General features: G+C 36.5%; 1 protein-coding gene across 17 annotated transcripts in view; it reads left to right on the top strand.

Moving 5' to 3' along the window:
- Window positions 1-27,482, top strand: part of RALGAPA1 (Ral GTPase activating protein catalytic alpha subunit 1) — a 142,909-nt gene that overhangs the window by 51,646 nt on the left and 63,781 nt on the right. For all 17 annotated transcript variants that reach the window (XM_017829411.1, XM_017829409.1, XM_017829406.1 and 14 more), the window contains 13 exons: window positions 1,768-1,984; window positions 3,130-3,306; window positions 6,748-6,900; window positions 8,392-8,585; window positions 8,710-8,808; window positions 8,921-9,076; window positions 10,525-10,653; window positions 11,633-11,758; window positions 12,951-13,009; window positions 16,669-16,777; window positions 24,030-24,140; window positions 25,094-25,162; window positions 26,935-27,069. In XM_017829411.1, the coding sequence (XP_017684900.1) occupies window positions 1,768-1,984; window positions 3,130-3,306; window positions 6,748-6,900; window positions 8,392-8,585; window positions 8,710-8,808; window positions 8,921-9,076; window positions 10,525-10,653; window positions 11,633-11,758; window positions 12,951-13,009; window positions 16,669-16,777; window positions 24,030-24,140; window positions 25,094-25,162; window positions 26,935-27,069 (1,734 nt within the window). The remainder of the gene's footprint in view (window positions 1-1,767; window positions 1,985-3,129; window positions 3,307-6,747; window positions 6,901-8,391; window positions 8,586-8,709; window positions 8,809-8,920; window positions 9,077-10,524; window positions 10,654-11,632; window positions 11,759-12,950; window positions 13,010-16,668; window positions 16,778-24,029; window positions 24,141-25,093; window positions 25,163-26,934; window positions 27,070-27,482) is intronic.

Below are 27,482 nucleotides of genomic sequence, written 5' to 3'. Positions count from 1 at the left end.
TTTTTTTATAGCACTTCCAAGTGTTGAATAATATCTTGTAAGTAGTGTATTGGTAGTCGAACCAACTTTTCATATGCTTTCTTCCTGCGCTTTTCCAGAAGTGTCATGTTGTTTGGAATGGCATTCATAATGAGAAATTTTAATCAATTTTAAGTCAATTTCTGGTCATTTTTTAGGGAGATTTGGGTAAATTCTGGGTCATATTTTTGGGGTAATTTTAAGTCAATTTCTGGTTACTGTTGAATGCTTGCAGAATGAGACAACTCAGTTGAAGAGATAAGTGCTTGTTAACTAGCAACAAAAGAGAAAATTAAAACAAAAGTTGCAAATGAACAGAATGGGCAACAATTTAAATACAGTGTTTCAAAATTGTTTAATCCTCTTTTCTGATTAGATGTTTTGAAGGTCATTTTAAGACATTTTCCTATAGAAAGTTGTCAATAAGGAGTTGCTAATAAGGGGCAGAAGGAGATTTCTGCAAGTGATTAAAATTGTTTATTTATCATCATCTTGTATAAATGGCAAGAGAGGATCTATAGAGTTTATCTATATGTATTCTTTTTTCTCTTTTGCACTGAACTCATGTTTATGAAACTTGATTATTGGTGCAAAGTATTCTTGTTAATAAGTCTTGAACTACAACACAGAATGCTAACTTGAAGTCTATAAAAAAGGTTAACTTAGTCTGCAGATTAATAAAATAGATATCATCACAGCTGGCCCAGAAGAAGAGAGAAAAGGAGAGAATACTATTTGTTTTGAGAATTGATACTTTCCTTACATAGCAGAAAAGAGTCGAGATAAGTTTGAGTACTACTCTGACACTGCCACTCATTTTTGTAATTAGCACACAACAATAGATATGCCTTCTTAAAACAGTACAAGTTTTAAGATTAGTTTTAGGTTGCTGTATATATCAAATGCTAAAACCTTATCACAGAAAGCTTGTCAGTCTGAGTTAATCTCTAATCAGTAGTAGGATAGTAAAAGAATGCAGAAGTGATTGAGCCTAGTGTAAAAGGAACGCATCATTAGTCTCACAATGCGTAAAGATTTCAAGCTATTTCATAAAATGGCTTTTCTACTTTTGTCTCTCTTCCCTCTCAAGCAAACAGTCTTATCTGTGGAAAAATATGCCCTAAAGAAAGACCTCAGATAGACCACCACCTTACTTGTATATGAGCAAATCTGCATGCCTTATTTCTGCTATATGTGGTCTTTGGTGTCCAAACTAGTATCAGAGTTGAGGTTTAATCATAGGGCGATTAACGCATGAATTAGTAATTTCATTTGCTTGTTGTATAAATTAAATTTTTGCTTTTAGCATGGTAGCCTATAGGCCAGAAAAGGCAATACTGCTTGACATTTTTTTTTCTTGTGCCTGAAACCAAGGTTAACAGATTTTCTTTAGTAATTTAGATGTAGTATACTTTTTTACTGTTTTGCTCTCTCAAGTCTTACCTATAACGTGTGTGGCCCATGCTAGTCTGAAATTTAGCCTTTTATGATATATGTCCAAAAATTCATTGTGCAAATAAAATTTGTATTTATGAAATTCTCTGACTGCGTGAACTCTTCAGTTGCTGCTGCCTGTCTGGGGCTTTGGAAAGCTTTGGCTATATATTTAGTATGATGACAATTTCTGGTTTAGGTACTTAAGAACTATTTGTTACATTCTGACTTCAGCAAATGTGGGACTGCTTTTTCCAGTTTATGTAAATAAGCCATCCGAGATTGTAAGATAGTTTATGTCTCTTCAATGTGTAGAATGTGACAAGAAGAGGAAGCAGTCCTGGGAGCCTGGAAGTTCCTAAAGACCTTCCTGATATATTGAACAAGCAGAACCAAATGCGTCCTGTAGATGACCCAGGCGTACCTTCCGAATGGACATCACCTGCCAGTGCGGGCAGCAGTGACCTCATCAGTTCAGACAGTCACTCTGACTCCTTCAGCGCCTTCCAGTATGATGGCCGCAAATTTGAAAGCAAGTATATTTTTCCAAAAGTAATAGCATTTTTTTATTAATTGATTACAAATTCCCTTTTTTTTTTTTCCTGGTAAAGTTGTGTGCCCGCAATTTTCTGTAGAGAGAGATTAACTTGCTAATGATTTCAAAATAATGCAGCAAGAAGAGGCTACTGTGGTTTTAGTATATTAAAAAAGAGAGCAGTGGAATACTACTTTTCAAAATAATACTTGTGTGCAAAAAGCAGAACAACACTAAACAGAAGTTAGAAAGCAATATTGTCTTTTCCCTGGAGTGCATCCATCTATTTTGCACAAAATATCAAAATTAGAGGTTACTTACTTATTTTGGAAGTGTTTTTAATTCTTTTGAAAACACTTAGGCAAAACTAAAAGAAGGGCTTCTGATATTTTTACAGTGGCCTTTGTGTAGCTATAGGTTAATCAAGATACTAAGTGTATTATCATGGTTAAATTAGTAAGCTTTGTTAAAATTAATGTGCTTTGTGTAATAACATAATGCTTTTCATTCATTTTGTTTATCCATTCCCACCCTTGTTGAACAGAAGGGGTCATTATGGTTGCTAGGAATTATGACTTCATATATTACATAAGATAAAAATAATGTTTATATGATAAAATTTATTGAAGAAATTGCAATTTTTATATATGTTGCTATTATGCAACTACGTAATGGTATTTAAGCCTACATTTCAGCCTGACATTTTTCTTTAGTGCTGAAAATAGCATTTGTTAGAGTATCATTTGTCATAATATTTTTAATTTAGTGATTTTACAACAAACGTGAATATTTCTTCCAGCTTTTAAATTTTGCAAATAAATTCCTTAATATATGAGTCCATTATTTTTACTTTATTTGCATGTAGGTGCCCATACAGCAACCAGCAGAATACAGGACATAAAGCAGGAATGTCTTCTGGAGACGTTTAGTCACGGGTTCAATCTTACAGGAAAGAGATTATTCAAAGTAGTGAATTATTTTGTGCTGTTACATTTTATGTAAATTTTGCAACAGTGCAATAGTAGCATAGAAGATGCACATACAACATTTCCATGGAGGAGTTTTGAGATCCTGGGCCTTTGAGTTTTTTTCGTTTCAGTGCTTTTTGAAGGTTCTAAGTTAATACAGTGTTTTCCTCACAGATTTCAGCTTTGGCACTGAGGCAGGGACACCAGCTTCTACTGACATTGATGCAGTTTCAGGACAGCAGCAGAGTGCCGAGGAGCAAGAACTGGCCAGTCTAACTACACTCCACATAGATTCAGAAACAAGTAGTCTCAATCAGCAACCATTGTCTGCTGAAGCTGCAACTATTACTGGTAAAGTAGATTAAAAAAAAAAACTCTGAAAAAAAAAGTGCATTTATTTCTGAAATTTTTCACCCATCCTGAAGAATGCAAATTCCAGCTTCTACATGAATCTATGTTCTTTTTAAGACGTTTATTTCAATTATTTTTGACTGCTATTGAAAAGTAATGTGTGAAATAACATAAGTTTAAAACCTTTGTCTGACTTAGTTACCCCTAGGATCTTTACCTTGTTCCTAAATGTATTTTTAAACCCTTCATGACAAAATCTATACAATTACCGAGGAGAAACTTGTACCACATTATGTATGCTAGATCTCTTACAAGAGTCCTTCTATTACTGGTAGTTAAATAACTGATTTTCAGGAAAAGCTTTTTCTTTGGTGGCCTTTGACAGTGCTCTTTCAAACCAGTGTATCACTCTGAAGTATCATGGAATTCTTTTGTATACATCCATCTTAATGTCTCTTTATATTGTCTGTAAAATGTTATTTTGCCATGTACATCACTTCCATTGGTATAACTTAGAAAATATTTTTATTTTAGTACTTTACTTGTTGTTTTCATGAAAAAGTAAGCTTGTAAGGAAGGAGTGTTTAACAGCCTCAGTTGGTGAGGTCAATGCTCCACCAGTTTATTTTGCAGCTCTTTCTTGAGAGAGTGAGAGAGAGAATAATAGAGTAACAACCACCAAGTGATGCAGTTAACCCCAACTGAATGGGCTTCTGTCTCAGAGACAATCCCTCTCTATGAGGAGGATTTTGAAGATCGGTCTCTTCACGGGTTTTGTAAATCCAAACTAAAGATGTCCATAGTCATTTGCATACTCCTTGTTCCATGACTGTTACACACTACCATTCGTGTTATAACCCTAGCTGTAACAAGGAAAAAGTTCCAACAGGAAGTACCAATTTATCTGTGAAAGCTTGTACCTACATACGGTATTTTGTTCTCTGTGAGAAATCAAACTCTGCATTTTCAGAGATATGGAAAGACCTCTTTATTTCCCCACGCAGTTTTCACTTTTTAGAAGTGCCTTTCTGGTGAAAGAAGCATGGTATTAGCTTTCATGGACATTGTTGTTCGGCTTGTTCAACAATGTTCAGCTTGACTTTTGTCCTCTTCATTTTCCTCTTTACTGTGTTCCTGTTGAAAGCCCTTGCTGAAGATCTGTTCTTTTTCTGTTTGTTTGTATGTGTTTATAAGTTGATTATTTCATTACTGTTTGGTATTTTTGTCCAAGTTTGCACTATAATTGAATTGATAAGATTGCAATTAATGACTGAGTTGTCCATTGAGAAATTCTGTGGTTGTCTCTTCTTGCTTGGACTACTGTTTTAGAGAGGCAACTTTTGTGTGTCATGTGCATTTAGCTGGGTTTCCTGAGGAAGCAATACTTGTGCAATTCTCTGACTGTTCCACGCACCCAAGGATATTGGAGCGCATTTTCTAATTTCTGCTAAATTGACATGGGAAAAAACAGAAGGGTATTATTTTCTTTGATGTTTTATGAAAGACAGGCAGCTATCTAGTGAAAATTGCATGTATGCAGAGTCCCATGAGAGGGAAACCGCAATGTGAACTTCACTATATTAGATGCCATCAAATCAATGCAGAAACTCAACCTCAAAACACATGCATAAGAAACAAGTTTTCAGTGGTTCTGCTGATCAGAAAACTACTCCTTGCAAATAGTTTTATTTTGAAGGTTTTTGGAAGGAAAAATTCTTTTTGGTATATGAACATTATTTCATATTCTTAGTAAACGAGAGTTTACCGTTGACTGCTGTTTACCAGTCCTAGAACAAGCTGAACCCCTGGTAGTCTCAGTCCAGTTTAGATCCTCATATGCTGAAGTATCTTTTAGTGACAGTCTCCTGTAGTTCCACAAATTTTTCATAACTATTTCTGTCCGTTCTCTTCCATCATATAAAGATCTCTTTCCCTCCTTCTTCTGCTCCCTCCCTGCCTTCTCTGCCTGTTCATTCTTTCCATCTCATTCCCTTTCCTTCCCTTTCTATCTCAGTCTCCCTCACTTTCTCTCCTCCCCATCGTTCTTTCTTGCTCCTTCTCTTGAACTACTTTCATCTGTCCCCAACTAATGAGCAGAATGGAAATGAAGTAAGAAAAGGTTTCTTTGAACATCTTTTAAGGGTGTATCTTACCATATCTTTGTAAGCGTGTGGAAAACACGTAGTCAGTAACAAGAGGGGAGTATCATTACCTGTTGTGTGAGACAGTAATCTGTGTGCAAAGCAGTAGTGCCCCTCTCTCCTGCATAGAGATGTTGATTTAAATTGATGGTAAAAGCTTCATTACCTTGGTCATTTAAAGGAGATGGAGACCTTTGCAGTTTAACAATGTAATTGAGATTGTTTACTGCAATTTTGGTTTTGATAACACTGACATTTTCTGTCTAGTTCTTTAAACAATTTGTTCTCTTTACAAAAAAGAACACTTTTCTCAAGTGAGAAGTATTCTCAATTAATCTCACAATAATTTGGAAAAATTACTGTTTTAAAAGATTCACTTATTCATTACTGTCCCTAAAGTTCAGTTTATCTCTAATACTGAATTTCACATATAGTGATTTTGGGTCCCAGTTACATTTATCTGAGAGTTAAAGTTAATAGGTTTGAATTCTTCCATTTTAACGTGTGCTGATGTGTAGAAAAGTCTGGGTGAATATCTGTTCTTTTTTTTGTCTGCCGCATGACTGTTCTGGCTGAACTCAGCTTTTTATAATAAGCTTTAGACAAATTCAGGATGTGAAATGTAAGATAGTGCAGAAGAAAAATACAAGTACCTGCTCCCTTTCCACAGATAAGAGTAGTAGAGACCACATAGTTGTCTATAGAGGTAACTCGGAGATGATCACAGAAAAATGCCTTTACGGCACTGCCATTCAGACACTTTTGATTTCCTGTCTTAGAAGAAGTAAAACTCCTCCAGCTATACAGAACCTTCCCTTCATACAGATTTTCTCAGCCCAATCAGCAGATAAACATCAAAGATTATCAGTTACTGGTTTGAGTTTTTATTTATAAATAAACTTGCATGCATCAGTAAACCTGGAAAAGCATTTGTTCCAGGAAAATTTTTGCTTAAACATTTTGCTGGAGAGAAATTTAGGTGAGAATGTGATGAGAAATTCAGCTGCTTCAAAATGCTGAAATTGCTGCAGAACAAACACATTTAAAATTATTTGGACCTAAAATAGAGGTCTGTTAATCCTCTGATTACCTAACTGATTTCGATGTTCATCTCTCAGCTTTCCTGCATATAGTTTGTTTTCTTTCAGAGCACCATTCACAGGGAGATCTTCTTACTGTTTTTATATTTGATACATAAAAGCAGCTCAGTTTTCTGTTATTGCCGTGTTTAGACAACATTTCAGTAGCTCAAGAAAATGGAAAAGGCTTTTAAGGTAACTGTTAAAAATTGCATTTACAGGCTCTGAAAGTGCTTCTCCAATCCAATCTGCTCTTGGATCCCGATCACAGACACCCTCTCCTGCCACTCTTCATGCAGATCATATTGAGCAGAAGGATCTGCAGCTGGATGAGAAGCTCCACCACTCTGTTTTACAGACGCCAGATGACCTAGGCAATATCTGGAATAAAAAATACAAACATGTTCTTTCTTTCTTTCTAGTGCAATATAGAGAAGTAGTATATGTGACTAATATCACAGCAGTTGTAAACAATCCTGTACAAAGCTATTTCATCTGCACTTAAAAAATATTTAATTTCAGTGATTTCTTTTAAAAGCAAAGAAAGACCTTTTGCATTTTATCCTGCATTTCATTAGAATTATTAGATGTGGATTAATAGTCCACACATGTATAATTGTTCTTTTAGTTGCTTGGAATCGTGGCAGCTAAATCTAGTGTGTGGCCCTGCCATGGATTGTTTTATTGATGAACAAATGATAAGACATAATTTTAAAGTAATGTTATCATTTCTTCTTGAAAGTTTGGTTCTTCTCCCTTTCATATTTAAACAAATTTGTAATTACATCAACTATCTTAGCTATTGAATTCTGAGATACATTCACTTTGTAAATACGATGTACACATTTCTCCTATATGTGGTCTCATGGAAATAGAAGAGTGTCTGACATATATTTCAGACCCTTTACTTTAAGTAGCCTACTGATGAACAGAAATATCCTTTTGCTTTGTACTTTGGAATCTACAACCTAGAAACAAATTAGAGTCTCTCCACAGTTGTCCAGATGTTTAAAAGATGAGGTTATGTGATTAGGCTGAATTCAGATTTAAGTTTGATTTGGTTTGCCTGTGGGAGCTATGAAATTTCCAGAATATCCCAGCAAATTCTGTTGCTGAAGTGTTTTGAAAATCCACCTGAGGGGGTGGAAAGAAGATTCTGAATGCCTGCTGCTTTAAAACTGTGACTCAATAGCTAGTTTCTTTTGGCTCTTTAGATAATTAAGTGTGATCTGATTAGACGTGAGCCATCATAATCTATTGAAGGTTTCCTTGTATGGACAGTCTAGATCAATCATCTGTGTGGGGAGCTAGGTGAGTGCTAGGCTGTGGTGCTAGGTTACTGAATGTTGCCTCTCCACTGATGTGTTTACTGCTTAAAGGACAGCAGCTAGAGATAGGTTTGCTATCACCTTTCCCTTCAATTTGCAATAAAATACATTCCTAGTAGATTCTAAGGAAAGTAGTCTTTGTGTTTTATTGGGGAAAATGTAAAGTTGAAACATAATTTTACTTGAAAGCAGGCAAGTGAAGTTCTGGAGATTCATTGACTCCAAAGAATGTAAGGCAACACTTAATAAAGGAGAGTGGCCTTACTGGGTCCATCTGATCTGTATTAGAGCTCCAGAAGTGACCTTAAATGTTATTTATGGAAAGAATATAAGAAACAGGACACTTTTTCCTCTACAGAGTTTATAATAGACATAGAATTTAACATATGTGGTGTTGAGGTGGCTGAATGGGTAAAAAATTGCTTACTCTAAAAGCCTGATCTTTTGGTTTTAGGAAGACTATGTATGTAAAAGTTACATCAGAACTTTTCTTTTTCTGGAGTTGTATCTCACTATACTTTTTTTCTTCTGTTACAGAAACTAGTGAATTCCCCTCAGAATGTTGCAGTGTGATGGCTGGGGGAACACTTACAGGATGGCATGCAGATGTTGCTACTGTGATGTGGAGGCGAATGCTAGGAATTTTGGGAGATGTCAACAGCATCATGGATCCAGAAATTCATGCCCAGGTTTTTGATTACCTGTGTGAACTGTGGCAGAATCTGGCCAAGGTAAAAGAACTGAACCTTTTCTCTGACCTGACCTCTTAGGGCAGGATTTTCAAAAAGCAAAAGCCAACACTTTATATATTTCCCTTTAATAATTCTCTTTTTGTTTTGTTTTTAATAATTGCAGATAAGAGACAATCTTGGTATTTCAACAGATAACCTAACTTCACCATGTCCACCAGTTTTAATTCCACCACTGAGAATTCTAACACCATGGCTATTCAAGGTAAATTTGAGCACTAAACTATGAAACAGAAATGGAAGTTAATGTAGGTGCAGAGGAGTGTTTAATGCAATTTTGAATTTTTTGAACAATAAATATTTTTCTGAAATTGTAGGCAACAATGCTGACTGATAAATACAAACAAGGAAAGCTACATGCTTATAAACTTATTTGTAAGACAATGAAACGAAGACAAGATGTTTCTCCAAACAGGGATTTTTTAACTCATTTCTACAATATAATGCACTGTGGACTTCTTCACGTTGATCAAGTAAGTTTAAGTGTGAAGTTCAAGGTAATATAAATAACTGAAAATAAAATTATTTTCTCAAAAGTACTCAGTGGATTTTCAGCTGAGTAATTTAATGTTTTTTAAAATAGTTATGCCGTTGATACTTTTCTAAAAAGAAATTTTTGATAAATGGTCTTCATGTCCTTGGTTGTAATCAGAAATCCTTTTTTTGTAGTCCATTTCAAGCAAATATGAAGGCAGAAAATGTACTTTCTCTTTTGCATTGATTATATGTTACAGATTGAAGTATGCAAGGAAGAGAAGGAAGCAGATCTCTCTAAAGTCTACTCTTCTTACTTGCTCCCTGATGCAACAGTTTAGCTAGTAAATTGTGCTCACTGCATTGTAGGGCTTTGTTTCTACATCAAGAATAGCAACCAGCAAGCTGAGATGTACTGAGCAGATCTAATCAGTGGGAGGAGATCTTTTTCATAAGTTTTAATATTAACAAGTATGAAAATATTGGATGGCTTAAACACTCTTTTTAAAGCTTTGCATCAGAAGTGTGAAAATGTTGAATTTGAGAACTTCTTTGAGGAGTGGTTATAGGCATAGTGAGATCAAAGGTTCAAACAATTCTATTTTCATTAACTGGGCAAAATAGAATTAGTCCAAAATTATTCCACAGATGGCTATGGATAGGACAGATGTCCAGTTTCTGTCCTCTAAAAACCAGTTTGTGCTTCTCTTCTTACTGGACAGCAGATCTTCCTATAACATACTGCCATTTAGTTGGATATTACTGCTAGTGAAGAATTATTCAGAGGAGAAAAAAGGGGTTTTTTTTTGGCATATCCGTGAACTTGGGATGGTTTTTAATAATTTTATACTTTTCCAGTACTTTTGAAGAAATTGCATCATGTACAGAAATTTTTAAAAGTGCTTCACTAAGTCTACAAGAACACAATATGCCGTGTTGAATAACTACATACAGGCAATCTTATAAAACACTTTATTATCTTTCTTTCTTTATATTTTGGTTCCATATGGATATACATAAGAGGCTAATATCTTTTTGTCAACTATAGTCAGGTAATACTTATTGGAGAGGATTAAGCATGTTTTTAAGAAGGTATAATAGCTGGTTATCTCACTATATCTCTTTGGTACATACTTAAATGGATGGTTAATCAGTTATAGAAATCTTAAAAGGTAAATGTAAATTAATATAAGATATGAACTATTGTCCAAGATTAAATTGACCTATAACATATACCACAGTCTGCTTACATTAATATGAGTATACTTAAGGAATTTATCTTTTTGTGCTAACTCTTCACTCAGTAATAAGCATCTTAATGGCCACAATGACTTTGATTTCTCACATTTTTCCTTTCTACCCTTGATAAATACTTGCCTTTTTTTCTTCATTTTTCATCTTGATTCACGTTGATACTCTTCCTTTTTTCCCCTTTTTCCTCTGCAAGGATATTGTCAATACAATCATTAAGCACTGCTCTCCCCAGTTCTTTTCACTTGGTTTGCCTGGTGCTACCATGCTTATTATGGATTTCATTGTAGCAGCAGGAAGAGTGGCTGCTTCGTCGTTTCTCAATGTAAGTATTCATCAGTTAATTCTCATCTGTGGATGAGTGGGAAGAATTTGAGAGAAAACTGAACAGTGTTTCAACTTGACTGGGGTGTTAACTTGATCTCAGTATTCAGTGTAACGGTTTTCAAATACAGATAATGTCAGTGATTTATTCTGGAACACTACACATGCAAGTCCTATCCAGAAAATATGTGAAGAATGCAAAAATTACTGTTGAAGCAGAAAATCTTCTTTTACTTCAGAGTTCTCAGAATTGTGACTACCATTTTTCTGTGCTTTAGCATATTTTAAAGTAAATGTCCATTTTGACCAAGATTTCATTTTAAAAGAGTATTTATTCCTCCATATCTCTGCTATGCAATGACTTTCATGATTAGGCTTGAAAACTCAAATCTGCTAGTGTTTGCACTGTTTGAATGTACTTGTGATATTATTGCTTAGGCAGATTCAGCCTTATATAGTAATACTGATATGATTACCTATGTGCTGTTGACCTTGCATGATTGTACTCTCTCAAAGCTTCCCAATAGTTCCCTCCAACTGTCTGTGAGTTTTGACTGTTTATCCCATCATTTCCCCTCTAATCAGCTATGGAATGCAGCCTCCCTCAAGGTGCTATCTGAAGCCTCTGTCAGCTTCTTACACTGTAGCCTTTTCTGTTTCCTGTCACGTCTGGTAATTTTCCACATCTTGTTCAATTAGCTGAACCTAAGACCTGAGCCCTAGTTAGCAGCTCAGTCATTTCTCTGTAGTCCTAACAATTCCTTTGCTTCCTTTTGACTGTCTTCGAAAAGGGGATCATGGGGTGTGCATGAGTAGCAAACCAAGGGGCTGTGGTTTACTAACTCTGCAGAATTTGCAGGAGAAAGGAAACAGCTAAACAGAGTTTCAGATACTGTTCTCTTTTAAGGCAGCTAGAAATGTCAGCTTCCTGATTGCAGTAAGAATATATATATTTCTCCCCACCTTTTTTTTTTTTTTAGGCACCAAGAGTTGAAGCACAGGTTCTTTTAGGATCTCTAGTTTGTTTTCCCAATTTATATCGTGAACTACCAGCTCTTCACCCAAATATTCCTGACATTGCTGTGTCTCACTTTACGGATGTTAAGGTAGGAATTTTAAGAATATTTTGCTAGTATTCAGCTAGTATATGTTTAATATGGTGTTTTTCCAGAAAATACTAACTAAAATTTTAAGACCCTAAAATTTTTGAGAAATAATTTCAAATAGATTATAAGACTCAAGATCTCATAAAATCTTGTCCAACTTTATACTGCTAAACATACTTTAGAATTGCTATTAAGTTAATAATAAACTGTTTTCTTATGTTTATAAAAGGAAATTATGTGTTATCTCACCCTTTCAAGCCTACTCTCATTAGGGCTATTTGCAGGCCTCAGTTTTAATCAGCTGAGACTGAAGTTTGAGAGGCTTAAGATTCGTTATTTAATTTATTGAGAGTTCACAACTGGTGAGATCTGCCTGTGTTCCTAGGGGCTTTAGAAAACTTCTGTACATCAGTGTGTATAAAAGTTAGCCAAAAGGCAAAGATTAATGGAGACCTTACCCTGTATATCATGAAACAGCCTTGGCTAGTATGCCAATATACTGAAACTGCACAGAGCTCAGTCTAAGAAAGGCTCCCCTTAAGATTTTGAAACTGTTTCAATTTAGGGAGAAATGATGACTTGAGAGTTGCTTTATACCTTGCTCCCCATTGGAGACTGATTTTGAATTCTTTCTTATTTCTATTATATAATGGCTGTTTATTTGAACTGTATTGAGGGCAACCTACAGCTTTAGGGACATTACACTGCAATTGAGTCAAAATTCTTCTTGACATCATTCTTTAAGGCACTGTAGTCATTTTTTCTGCTACTAGTTGCAAATACTTTTAAAATTATTTAAATTTTTTAAAAGTGCTTGTTTAAATCTGGAAGTAGTAGATTCTTTCTGTCATATCCATCAGCACTATTCACAGAAGCTAGCTTCAAGGAGTCCCTTATTGGTTTTTTTACCCTTGATATTTTGTGGAAATATTTTGACAAAAATTGGATAAATGGTTCATCAGCAGGAATTAGGACAGAAACTTGTGGGATATTCTTGGGGTAGCACAATAATGAGCATCTGGGACAGACTAGAAGTTTGGAGTAGTAGTAAGCAAACAATTCATCTGACCAGATCCTAGAGACTTAGCTAAGCAACATGCCTCTGTGCACTATAATAAAATTCTGATTTTCTGATGCTTCTGATGTTATGGAGTTATGGATAAATCAATGAGTGTTTTCCACTTTGTTTTAGGAACTCATAATTAAAACTGTGTTAAGTTCAGCAAGAGAGGAACCGTCTGGTCCTGCACGGTAAGTCATATAAAAAGAGCTTCTAAATTAATAGATTTTTTTCTTTATTGGACTGTTTTGAGGTGGATATATTCGAAATCTTAAAGTAAAAGTTTGTGTGCATTTTATTAATGATTTTCTTCACCACAAAACTATGATCCACCATGTGAATTTGAAATTGTTTGTAATAGAGATATTAAAAGAATAGACTGGGCTGGTCTAATCCAATATCCTTTCTCTGATAGTGGTTGATAGGAAAGAGTGTAAATATGGGTAAGAGAATAAGCTGTATGCTTTCACAGCCTACCCTGGTGTTCAGCTCAGGGATTTTCCATACCACAGAGGCATTTTTTACTTTCATTGAAGACAAGACTATTTATAAGGGGGAGGTATAGTTATTTTTTATTGGACCACATGATTTAATTTGAAAAACAGACAGAAACAATACAATGTAAAGGAGCTTTTTTTTTTATGGTATGGACAAGAAGCAGAAAATATTGAGCTAAACATTAAACTGGGAATGGTTACTCTGATGCTTAAACCTAAGCATCTTCATCAAGTAGAGAACTTCAGGGAGGATAGGTATCGGTTTTCTATTTCTTAATCTGTTTAGGATTTTGTTCCTCCTTACCCATCCTCAGAGGCTTTCACTTAGAGTCCTGCCTATGGGATCGGAACAGGAGTCTGTAACACCTACCAAGGAAGAGCATACTTGTGTGCGTTACGTGTTTGGGAAGAATGTATATATATGTCCAACTAATATATATTGTCACTTAAAAATACTAAAACTACATACCTGAAAAACTACAAGCCTGGAAAGATCAGCTTATTGAACCTTTAAATATTTTGCTGGAAAATCAAGAGCGGTTTTCATCAGCCCACCTGTTTCTTCACTCGATCTGATAATATCAACACAGGGGAAGGAGGGAATGTTCTGAGATCATGTTAATTTCATTTTTCCTGTTCTTTACAAAACTGATTTCTGAAAAGCATAACACTCTCCATTTTGCTTTTGAATAAAGTGATTTAAATCCACTTGGTTCATAATATTGTTTCTGATCCTGTGGCACTGAGGCACACTGTATGGGCATCTTCAGTTCTGGCAGTGTGACTGGGAAGAGGAAGAGAACATCCTGCACATCCCCATATCCTGTCTGGCTATGAGGGTGTGTGTATAGGAGCGGAGCATATGTGCATGCACAGCCTTTCAGAATGCTGAGTTTATGCTGCCCCCAAAATGCAGAGTTGGACCACTGTATGTAATAGCATTGAATTAAGATTGAAAAGGAATAGATGCCCAATGTCTCTTTGGGTTACCTCTGCCCCTCACCTTCTTCTGAGAGACAGAAGAGTTTGTCTTCATTGGAGGGATAATGATGTTACCACAGCTTCTGAAGCCTGACTGCCTTACTCCTCAGTGGCCATTTATCCACAGTCCTTTTTGGTAATAACTTCTCTGATACCGTCTGTTTTACAGCAGTACAGAATTCATAGGGGTCACACTCTGAGGTTGTCTTTAGGATCTGCATTACAATTTTGCTACATCAGCTCAGCCACTAGTAGAGGCTTAATTGTCTTTGCAATTTCCTAGGAGAGAACGTAGGTACATAGCTGGTACTTGGAACATAGATACACAAGCTTTGTGTATATATAGTAAGTCTGAGAGATTATATGTATTATATGCATATATATACCCAAGCTATAAATCTCTGTTTTTTATCACTTCCACAGAGGCTCAGTGTTTTGTGTTTTGACCCAACTAGTCTTCAGGGAAGTCACTTAACTGAAATATGTTCTACTCTCAGATCTCCATCTCTAAAGAATAAGAACTGTATTAATCAAATACCTCTCCTGCTGCTAACAGTCTGAAAAAGAAGTGACAGGTTGGACTTTTTCTGCTTGTGCTCAGCAATCACAACCTTAACAGGCTGTGATTCTTTAATGATAACATTATCACCACATTATTACACAGTTTTTCAGAGACTATTCTGAATAATGATAACGAAACTGGCATTCTTAGTAGAAACCTCCCAGACTCTAGATATTTTGCACATCAGTATATCACTGGATGTGGAATGGTTCTCAGTAGCATGAAGAAAACTTAAATAGTAGCACAGACTTAGAATTGTCTACTCCTCTGTATACTAAAGATTTTTTTTTGAGTCACTTTACACAAACTGTCTACAGTTATTGTTAAATATATTCTTATTTTCTTTTTGTCAGAAAGAATTGAAACACATACTATGGACATGGCAGAAGTGTAGATTGCTCCACATCCTCTGAGGCTGGAGTGTGTTTAAAACATTCCTGGGAGTAGCTTGCAGTAGAAGCTTGTAGTAGTAAATTGTCCTGAAAGTTTTCTCTAAGAAGAAAATTACAAAGATCTTAGATTATTCCAATACTTATTTAACTTTTACAGTCAGGTTGGATTTATGACCAGTATATAGGAATAATCTTTTCTAGTGGAAATTAAATTTTTATGTGTCTTACTGCACATCAGAAGATTTCTAACCATTTCCTTTCTTAATTGTGATCTATACTCAGTATGCCCTTCAACTTTTCCTCCATATGCAATATTTCCCAAAGCTGTTTATTATTTTTATCACTTTTTTTCCTAGATTCCATCAGTCTTGTTTTTATTCTAAAACTGGATTAATCAAAATGTACTGGAGGCAGTCTTGCAGTTATTCTCTCAGTGGCAATGTGCAAAACAGGGTGGTTTTACACTACCATGTAGAATTGATTCCTGTATGTAGTTTTGCTACCTGTAAGCATTTTCATGATTCTGTGTAACCTTAAAACCCTTTTTCTGCAGCACAGGCTTCATAGCCACTTCTGTTCCTATTCTAGCTTATGATTTTTCCCTCCCAGGTGTAATGGTTTGCAGTTTACATGACCAGCTTTCATCTTGTTGGTTTTGGATTGTGTTCTAATTTTATCCAGAGGATTTTGAATTCTTAAGTTTTTCCTAAAATATTTACATACTGTGTTCTAGAAGATAATTACTTATGACTCAGAGACGGCTTAAGCTAGCTCCTTAACATTTCTGAACAAATTTCATCCATATGATTTGAACACATATACCTAAATACCCTTTACCTTTACACTTCTATTTCCTGATTTAAATGAAGAAACAACAGAAGTTGAAGTATGTATACTGTCTATAGCATTCATGTACCCCTCCTCTATTCATCCGTATTTATTGTCAATCTAAGACACTGTAAACATCTATGAACAAGTAATATTTCCCTCTCTTGTCTCTGTGTCTCAAAGCTCTAAATAAATACGAGCAACTCTTTATGTTGGAATGGAGGAACCCTCCACCACAATTTTTACTTTGTCTTAAGAAAATATAAGAATTTCTCATGCATTGATTTCAGGTAATAGTTTTAATCAAAAAAGCACATAGAGATGGAGGAGTTCTTGATATCTTTTTGGATTTTTTCAGTTACTCAGAAGGATGCTTCCTCTGTCCTTTCCTCTGCCTTCACCAGGGTACTTCAGATTTTTTGCTCATTTTTATATAGGTTACAGCACTGTAAAGGTTTTTGTGTAGTTCTTTTAGAAATACTAAAAACATATTTGTTGTTATATGTCTTTAGCAAGGCATAATAAATCATAAAAATTGCACATTCTTGTAGAATGTTTCTCAACACTTGTCCTCCAATGTCGTTCTACAGATGTGTTGCGCTTTGCAGCCTTGGTATTTGGATCTGTGAGGAACTCGTTCATGAATCACATCATCCTCAGATCAAGGAAGCATTGAATGTGATTTGTGTTTCTTTAAAGGTGAGAGACTTAAACTTTTACAATGTATATTGACTTGATGTGTAAAGATATTTTGTCTTTTCAAAGTCATGATCACATTTTAGCATCCTTATTTTGGTCTCATTTGCAATCCTTACAAAAGAGTGAATTCAGTTCAATTAGTGGATCTCTGAACTGTCAAGAGTTCTTTACCCTTCTTTAAGTTTGGAGGGAAAGGTGTGCTGGGAGATAAGATAGTGGACCTTTATCTTAATATACATAATTAACCACTTTAACCTCTCCCCTTTGGGCCATAGTAGTTTGTCCATCACCCCATCTTCCTTTAATAATCCTTGCAATTCAGATTTTAGTAAAAGCACTACTATCTCTGTCTGGCTTTGTCCAGTTATACCCCTTCCCACATCCTGGACCCAAACTTCCACTAAGGTTTTCTGCATCTGTTTGTAACTAGATCCAGGAGCCTGTGGTGGATTAACCTTAAGTAAGGGCCAAACTTCCACCCATCCACTCACTCATTACCCCTCCTCAGCAGGACAGGGACAAAACAGCATGAAAAATCTTATGGGTCAAGATGAAGACAGGGAGATTGCTTACCAGCTACCATCATGGGCAAAACAGATTTGAGTTAGGGAAGTTAACTTAATTTATTGCTAGTTAAAATAATTTCAGCAATGAGAAGCAAAGACAGAATTTAAAATGTCACCTTTCCCAGCCCTCCCTTTCAGCTTCACTCCTTCGTTTCCAACTCCTCTGCCTCCCTCTACCCCCAAGTAGTACAGAGCAGATGAGAAATGAGGAGTTATGGTCAGTACACAACAGTTACTATCTACTACTTCTTCCTCCCTCCTTTCACTGGCTGCAGTCCTTCAGGATAAGCTTCCTTCTGTGTGGACTGTCTGTGGACTGCCCACAGACAGCCCTCAAGAAATATCCAGTGCTGCAGGGCGGGGTGCTCCAGTGTGGATGTCCTTTGGCATAGTCTTTTCCATAGGCTGCAGGGAAATCTCTGCTCTAGCATCTGGAGCACCTCTTCCCCCTCCTCCTTCTCTGACCTTTGTGTTTGCCTACTGTTTGTTATTCCTTTCTTTTTTTTTTTTTTTTTTGGTTTTCCATTCTGTGCCTGTGTGGCATATTTACCCTTTTTTAAATATGTTTTCACAAAGTCACCATATACTTGGCAGATGGGCTCAGCTGTTCTTTGGTGGGTCCATTGCAGAGCTGGCTGGAACCTGCTTTTTCTGGCATGGGGCAGTCCCTAGCCTTTTCTTACAGAGAATCCCCTGTAGCTTCTCCGTTACCAAAACCTAGCCATATACACCCAGCAGAGAACCATACAAAGATACTGGACTGCAAAAGTGTTGGAGTTTTTCCTTCTGCAGCATTTGTGTCTTCTGCCTAGGCTAGCCGTGGTTGTCCAAGTTACTCACATCCTGACTAATTGGCATCCTGGGCTACCAGTACTCTTAAAACCTCCGTGGTGCATTCTGTTGCCACTTTGCAAAAGGAAGAGGTCATGGTAGAGGGGACATTGGAAAGAATCCCAGTTTTGGGAGCCATCTACCATGTATGCAGAAAGTCTGTCCCAAGCCAAGTTGCTGCCTTGTACTCTTTGGCTACTGACTGAGCAGAGCATCCAGTGTAAGAGGGGACCAGGAAAGAAAGTGGGAAGGTGGCAGGTGCAAAGGCCAAGCAGAAGTTTTCCAAAGCTGCTTGTGCTCCTTGCTCACCTGCTCTCTTCTTGCCCCCGCCAGCCAAATCCCATTATGCCCATAGGCTCACGACATTCTGTGCATGTTCACTTCTGAGTTTGAGTCCCTGCATTATGCAGTATTGTTTCTTAGTCCTGCCTAGATATTTAGAAAGAAATGTAGAGTACTTATGCTGCATGCCTGGAAGGCACTGGAGGATGTTTAATTTGCTGTGGCAGTGCTTTTCTGTACTTATTCCAGGAGCTGGACTCTTTTGGCTTTTTTTTTCTGGATAAGTGTTTTTGTTTTCCTACTATTTTACATCTTTTTCATATTTCTTCTTCTTTTATAGAGTAATATTTGTAAAAACATGTCATTTTTTAGCATTTTGCAAATTTGCATGTTTGTGAGAAATAGCTTCAACTTTTCAAATATTTTCAATTTATTTCCATTTATTTTCAGAACCTTTTTATGTGCTCTTTGCATCAAAATTCAATAGTCTACTCTTTGTATATATACACATTGATAAAAATTGGAGTACACCTGTTATACATGACTTCTGTCAGATGTTGGGGACTATTACTTTCTTTTAAGCAATGGTAATCTGAAAAATATCTTAGCAGATCAGCTCATCACATCTCGTGATGCAGGTTTTGAGTCTACATCTAAAATAGGTAGCTGCAGGGCTTTTAGTATTAGACTCTAAATTGCAATTTCCTGTTTTGCAAAGTCACACTCATTCTTTGCAGCTCCACTAATACTCTCTTCCAGGGTTTTCCCCTTGTTTTTTAATATCCCTTAACTCTTGCATTTTATCAAGTTTCTGTGCAGGTTTGATATTGGGCAAATGATGTTTTCATCTTGCTTCTGCAGTTTATCAACATTTGAACTATTTTTAATCCTGAAATTCATAGCGATTTCTCTTCTTTTTCTTTGATGTATACATATCTCATTTTTACATAATTATTTCTATCTCATTTACGTAAAACGTAAATTACTTCTTGAATGGGAGAACAAAGATTTTTATATTTCTACTTTGTTTTGCTTTGTGTTGGCTAAAACATCCAAAGCATGTTGGCTTTTTTCCTGTTCTGAGCAGTGGCATACATTCCCGATTGAGTTTAATAGTAAAATGAAAAGTTCATAAATATGTCATGGGAGAAACAAATTACCTCTAATTTGTTACCCAAACAATCTCCTGGCTACCACGTAGTCAGAGGTTTGAACTTTCAGAATGGATTATTTTCTTATTTTCAGGAGAAATGAATGGATAGAGAGCTTTAGTCCTAGTCCAACTTACTGATAAGTTCAGTTGACCAAATAACATTGAATAGAAATGTTAGCAGCAATTATATTCCTATTTTTGGAATACCAGAAGCATATTCAGAGCTGCAGTTCAGCAGCTTGCTTTGGATATAGCTAGTGCTTTTCCCAGCAATGTGGCAATACTGCTGTGTCTGCATTAACCTCTGCTGAAGTCTGAGCACAAAGGATCCTAACCAGCCATCCAGACCCCTGCATCTCATGATTTTGTTATGCCTCTCTTAAACATGCTGTAGATACATCACAAAATTGTGTTGTACAAGCTTAGTTGAATGAGAGCTAAACGTACATTATTTGCAAGTATGGACAAGGTTAAACTCATGATTTAATGTCCAGAAAGCAATAGACTGTTGTGGAGATGAACAGTATGGTAAGACTACCCTTCTGAGAAAAATCCTGAGAGTTAAGCAATGGGCAAGTGCCAGTTCATTTCACACCTTTTCCCCCCAACCCCATCAAGCAGCTTTTCAAAAACTGTGTACACAGTTTCACTACTAAATATAAAAGTAGTGAATTCTTATCACAGAATATGCTGAGATGGAAGGGACCCACAAGGATCATCAAGTTCAACTTCTGGCCCTGCACAGGACCATCCCCAAGAATCACACTGTGTGCCGAAGAGCATTGTCCAAACACTTCTCAAACTCTGTCAGGCTTGGTGCTACGACCACTTCCCTGGGGAGCCTGTTCCAGTGCCCAACCACCCTCTGGGTGAAGAGCCATTTTCTAATATCCAACCTAAACCTCCCCTGACACAACTTCAGGCCATTCCCTCAGGTCCTGCCTTTGATCCCCACAGAGAAGAGATCAGTGTCTGTCCCTCCTCTTCCCCTCATGAAGAAGTTGTAGACTGCAATGAGGTCTCACCTCAGCCTCCTCCAGGCTGAACAGACCAAGTGACCTCAGCCGCTCCTCATACAGCTTCCCCTCAAGGCTCTTCACCATCTTCATTGCCCTCCTTTGGACGCTCTCTAATAGCTTAATGTCTTTCTTATATTGTGACACCCAAAACTGCACACAGTATTCAAGATGAGACTGCACCAGTGCAGAGCAGAGCAGGACAATCCCCTCCCTCGACTGTCTGGCGATGCTTTGCCCAATGCCCCCCAGGACACGGTTGGCCCTCCTGGCTGCTAGGGCACTGCTGACTCATATTCAACTTCCCATCATCCAGGACCCTCAGGTCCCTTTCCATGGCACTGCTTTCCAGCATCTCATTCTCCAGTCTGTACAAACATCCAGGCTTGCCCCATCCCAGGTGCAGAATCCGGCAGTTTCCCTTGTTGAACTTCATATGGTTGGGGATTGCCCAGTCCTCTAATTTGTTGAGGTCTCTCTGCAGGGCCTCTCTGCCTTTGAGGGAGTCAACAGCTCCTCTGAGTTTTGTGTCATCTGCAAACTTGCTTGGTATCCCTTCTAGTCCAGCATCCAGGTCATTTATGAAGATGTTGAAGAGCATAGGGCCCAAGATAGAGCCCTGTGGAACTAGTGACAGGTCACCAGTCTGATGTTACCCCATTCACTATTACACTCTGTGCTCAAACCATGAGCCAGTTGCTCACCTACCACTTGATGTGTTTATCCAGCTGTGTGCTGGACATTTTATCCAGAAGGATATTGTGAGAGAGAGAGTATTGAAAGCTTCTAGCAGCTTCTAGCAGAAGCCACCCCTGTAACCCCCTCCTGCTACCAAAACACAGCCACAGAAACCCACTACATTCCCTCCAGTTTAGGTACTAGGCATGATGTTTCATACTGTGTAATACCCGTTTGGCCAGTTCAAGTCACCCTTCCCAGTTTCTTTTGCATACCTCCTCACTGGCAGAGCATGAGACAAGAAAAAGCCCTTGACTTAGGATAAACGGGACTTGGCAAAAACCAAAACACCAGTGTGTTATCAACATCCTCCTCATTCCAAATCCAAAATAGAGCACTGTAACAGCTACTGAGAAGAAATTAACTCTATCCTAGCTGAAACCAGGACAGCATTCTTTTGAAGTGTGATATATTGACAACTTTCTGAAGCAGATGAAGAGTTTGATCTGTTTCAGCCAATCCCCATATTCTTGATCAAAACTTCTTGCCTGATGCTCTTCCCATGAATAATGAAACTTGAGTGCACAAGATTAGGTTTTAAATTTATTCATATCTATTACTTTATACCCTTCATCTTAATGTGAAATTTATGTCTCCACTGACTTTTATTCCTTTCTTAAATTAAAAAAAATAAAATTCTTTTCAACCAAAGAACAGAAAGGCTGCGTAAACCAGCCTTACAAATCATTCATGGGTTCATCTTCATTTTAGAGCCTGATGAGCTTCTTTAAAAAAACCTGTAAAAATTAAAAAACTAAATGGTTCCTGTTTTTAAGTAGTGAATGGCTGATTATTCAATGACTCTGGAAAGTCTCTAGGTCTCTTTCTCAGGTAATTTTTTCTTACATTCAGTCATCTGGATGCTCTGTATTAAGCTACTCTAGTTTGTCCACTCCATTTGTCTTCTCCAGTGACTTCGGGGGTTTCCTGCAAGCTTTTAAGGATGTTTTCAGCAATCTGGATTTGATCTCAAGTTCTGTAATCAAATTGTTATGCTTTCAGTTTTATTTAATTTTTTTCTGCTTGTCACTCAAGCTTGAGCATTAGAATCTATACCCTGCTTACTGTGCTCTAACAGAGTATTTTCACAGCATAAAAAGAGGCTGTCTCATGAGGGATAAAAAATAATGGTGTACTTGTCATAAGCTCTGGGAAGACTTGCAGATGTGAGGTGTTCGCTATGTTATTAATTAAAAGCTGACAATAACATGAAACTGCTTCCACTGAGAAACAGGGAAAGTCAGAATAAGAATTAACTACCCATTGTGTACTCGGGTTTCTGTCTCTGTGGATGACTTACAAGAGCCATTCATAGTCTTTCTTTATGCTTATATAGATACCACAATAAGCGTTAATTAAAGCTTCATACACCATACTTTTCTTTATGCTTGTACCATTTCTTTTAAATGTAAAAATGGATAGCTCTGCTTTGATAAGAAGCTGACCCAGAACAGAGTATTCTTCCAGTGTATTTTCCACCTTTAATTTTTTACCATTTAAAAATTTTATTCTGAAGTCTTTAATTTTCTACTCAGGCTTCGTTGCCCAGGCATTTCAGCTTTCTTTAAGATTTATTTTTTTTTAAGGTCTGCGAGATGTATCCTTCTCTGAAGGGTTAATAGAACTGGACTGAGTAAGAAAACAGTCTACAAAGCCAAGAGATTAAATCTAAGTATTTTTGCAGCATAATTGCCCCTTTCTGAGTTCAGAGGTGGACAGCCACCTTGCAGCACATACCTGTGACAGCTTCACTGCTGAATAAAGTGAGATTAACACAAGTAAACTACTTTTTTAATAATGCAGGAATTTACTTGTAAAATTAACTTTGTCCATGTTGTTTGCTGTACAATTTAATGTTTTAAAGCAAGTGCAATGAAAGTAGAAACCTCAGTTACATGTCCTGTGCATTAACAATTTAGGGAAACATATCCCCGTTTTTTAATCTCTTTGTTTTCCCACTTAAGAGTGTGGAACAGAGTGTACATCTCCTCCTAAGGCTGGGAATTAATTGTACAAATGCATTCCCTTCTGCTTTGAGCAGCACTGTAACTGTGGAAGGCAGGCTCCAGCGCAGCAACATTCTCCTGCCTTTAAATGATAACAGAGAAAAGCAGAGTTAAGCACAGAAGCCAAGGTGCATTCATGTCCATTCAAACAAGCACTGGACACAGCAGTTGCTAGCAAACAGCAGAAAAGTTAGTCTCGCATTCAGTACTATCGGCTGCAGTTTGGGTATGTGGCTCTTCACTTGCCTTGGTTCTCAGCAAAGACCTCTGATTTCAGAATTGAATCTTTGGGGTTTTTTGCAGTGATTCATTAATATTAAAAAGCATTAAGTTAACACGAAATGAATTCTTTCTTCCTGGCTTCATGATATTGTACTAACCAGTCTGAAGTTAGTTAGGAGACTCCTCTCGCCTTTTCCTCATTGTATGCAACTCACTGGTTGTCTGCCCCGAACCTTTCATGTTAGCTGCTAACATTTGTTTATGAGTAAATAATTCCTTTTAAGTTTTCTGAAATTTAACTCTGTTCCCCTGGTAAATAAGTACTTAAGGAACTATATTTATAAAACTGTTACTGAAATTTGTGACCACCCTACCACCTAATGTACTCTTACATGAAATCATTTCATCATCGTTGCTGTGCTGTGTTCTCTTTTCTAGTTTCCAAATAAAACAGTAGCCCAAGTTGCCTGCAGTATGCTGAACATGCTGATACATTATGTACATAGACTTCAACTGTATCAAGCTGATTCACCGTTACGGATTATTCAAGTAAGCAATTTTTGTAAACTTGAAATTTCTAATTATTTTAAAGGAAACAGTAAAATATATTTCCCTGAAATTAAAATACTGACAATTGCATTTCACAAAATATTTAATTAGTATAAACATAATCTTACTTAACACTAGCAGTAGGGATTTGCAGCATACTTACTTCCTGACTCTGGTACTAACATGTAATGTGCTTGTATCGTGCCTGTTTTTTCTCAGAGAAAAAATTACATGAGAATGTTGTAAATGAAGTCCAAGGTTTTTTAATATTAAATATCTTCAAATATGTTTATTTAAGTTTAGTGAGAAAGTGATTACTTAAAATATGGATCTGGAATTATATTTTTCATATCCGTTAAAGAGTTTCAGTTTAAAGCAAAAATAATTATTTTGTATATACTTCCCATAACAAGGAAATAGATTATGGCCTCTGTGAGTCCAAACCACAGAGAAAAGACAGAGATCTCCAGGTAACTGGAAAGGGAGTCATGTGAAAGCTTCTTAAGAGGTATAGCAAGCATTTCTTCTGGTCCTCTGCAATCATATTTTTGATCAAGTGAAAACAGGGTGTATACGAATTCCAACAGTTCTAAGAAATAATGGAACACAGCCCCATACACAAACCAGCATCAGATTCCTTCCTGCGCCCTATGAGTGTGTGGAATCAGGTTCTCTTCTTATCTGAATATGTGGGGTAGCTGTGTAATTTCATTGTCCTTAATGCACTGACGTCAGTCAAGCAGAACATATTCCTTCAATGTCTTCTGCAAAACTCAATTAAAAGTTTTTTTTATTTAAAAAAATTGGAAAAGAATACTGTAATTTGTCTCAAAATAACTTTAATAGAATTTAACCATGAATCTAGTATCATGTCACATTTACCTGCTTAAAAAATTATTTTAAATTTTAATATTTAGGTTATATTTTAAAAGAAATATGATCTGTTTCCCCAGATTCTGATAGCAACTATTACACATCTACTACCCAGTACAGAAGCTTCCTCTTATGAACAGGACAAGAGGGTGAGTATTTTTCATTTCTTTTTAATATGTCAGTTTAATTACAAAGGTGCATGACAAAACTTTATTTCAAAATTAAAACTGTTTTAAATCAGGGATTAGGCTTTTTACATATAATACAGTATAGTCATCCTAGAATTACAGCAATATTGTTTATCCAAGTGGAGTTCTGGTGGGAAAATATGCATTTAAAATTAATCAGGATTGATTGTTTTTAGTAATTAGAAAGTCTCCTTTTTCCTTATCCTCGGTGAACTTACAAGCAAATTAATGCAGAATGTTCAAACTTGTCTTATAGGGAAAATATACTCTCAACATGTAGAGAGTACATTGCAAAACATTTACAAGGTTAAGAGTTTTTGGTGTTTCCATAGTATGTATGTTCTTAAGAAAGATAGCCTGTAATGTTCAAGTGAATTTATCATCATCCTTCAAAATGATTACTGTTGGTGTTTTCAATGGGTGTGAGTCCCCTTGCTGAGATCTTTCTTTATCTGGTACTCACATTAGTACTTTCTGCCTCCTGAAAGCTGTGTCTCTTCTGAATTATTTGGCTTTCCTCTGGGGCTGTGGGACTCAATGGTCATTTAAATTTGGGCACTTTGGTTCAGTTCGTTGCTGACAGCTCCGTCATTCTGGGCTACCATTCTCACAGGAGCTGGAGTTCATCTGTCGCTCATTTTGGCCTCCAGAGCTCTGTTTCACCTCTTGTCTGTTTGCAAAAAGTCAGGGGCTGTTGTAGACTACAATCATATGCCAGGCTGCCACTTTTCCGCTTAGGGATGCTTCCCATAGTTGACAGTTTCCACGTGAACTAATGTTGATCATTGTACATCAAATACCATATAAAAAATTGTCATACCTATCTTGACAAACGTAGTCCTAACGGGTTTCTTAAAAATTGGTTTAATATAAAAAGACTCAGCCCTTGATCATTAGGTGTTTCCGAGAAGCAAACTTATAATGCATAATGTGAAATGAGTGTTATGTTTGTGTCATTTTTTTAGTAAGTAAGTGGATTGTCTTTGAAAGACTTCTGTTTAACTTGGTAAATATTTTAGAGAATCTTGCAGCTATTTGTCTAAGTTGTTTTCTCTTCCACGGCCAAGTTTTAAAAATTCAAAATAATTATTGGAAGTCAGTAAGTTATTAATAATTTGGTGTGGATGTGTGTCTTAATCTAATTCTGTTCTACAGTCTTTGAGACCATCCCTGAGAGGGAGTTGATTCTTTTGCTGACTGAGTAGCCTACTCAAGTTAGTTGGATTTGTTTCAGATGACACCTGGTGCTGCATAACATTACTGATACGTTGTGAAGGAAATTCTGTGTTATTTATAAAACACTAAATGCAGATGAATTAGATCCATTTTGTGTAATCCGTGATTCACTTTACAGTGAAATTTATGTGCACAGTGGCGCATCAGCCTTAATTTGGACCTCATTTATCTCTCAATTTAAAAATAGCACCCTACAAATCAATTTTGAAAACCAAGAGTATCATCTTATCTATCTGTATAGTATCTACTCACAGTCTTACCATGATGAGAAATTGTTGAATGGATGGTCTTTGTTAAATACCTCAGTAGCCAAAGTTTTTACTGATGTCATAAGTTTCAAACATACAGTGGTTAAACAAGCGTGACCTGCCATTACTGCAGAAGGGTGACTCTACTGAATTGAAAAAGAAAACAGAATGGAGAAATAAAATAAAGTGATAAATATGAAGTAACAGGTGCTGGTTTAATTGATTTGTAATTGAAAGTGTTTGTTCCAGTTGGTGGTTTCTTTACTTCTGTGCTTATTGGATTGGATAATGGCCTTGCCATTAAAGACTTTGCTGCAGCCTCTTCATGCTACAGGAGCAGAAAATGATAAGACTGAAAGATCCGTTCTTAACTGTATATATAAGGTACGTGTTTCTTTACTAGCTTTGTACATATGGATGTAGTGTCAGTTTTCATGGAAATGAAGTCAAAAGTTTTCTGTAAGCTGACTGCCATTCAACTGCTGAAATGTGGAGTGCTGGCTCAGTTCTTGTACACTTCACTGTAACAGCTTGACCTTTGGTATATTTGGAATTGATTTTATTTTACATTTTGGATGTTTAACCAAGACTTTTTTTGTATGTCATATTGATTGCAGATGCTTGTATTGTAGAAGACTAGCTATACATAAGACAAAAGGATGGAACTTATATACCAAGAAATTTCAGTTAGCAATCAGCAAAGCAAAAAGCACTAAGTTATTATTACTGTCTTTAGGAATACAGAAGAAAGATAGGGGTTTTTTTCTTTTTTCAAGGGAAGGGGATTAAAAGCTCTA

Source organism: Lepidothrix coronata, unplaced genomic scaffold (assembly GCF_001604755.1).
Source record: "Lepidothrix coronata isolate B3197 unplaced genomic scaffold, Lepidothrix_coronata-1.0 Scaffold164, whole genome shotgun sequence".
NCBI classification, from domain to species: domain Eukaryota; kingdom Metazoa; phylum Chordata; class Aves; order Passeriformes; family Pipridae; genus Lepidothrix; species Lepidothrix coronata.
Note: the sequence above shows the minus strand (reverse complement) of the source record. Positions and strands in the feature narration are given on the sequence as shown.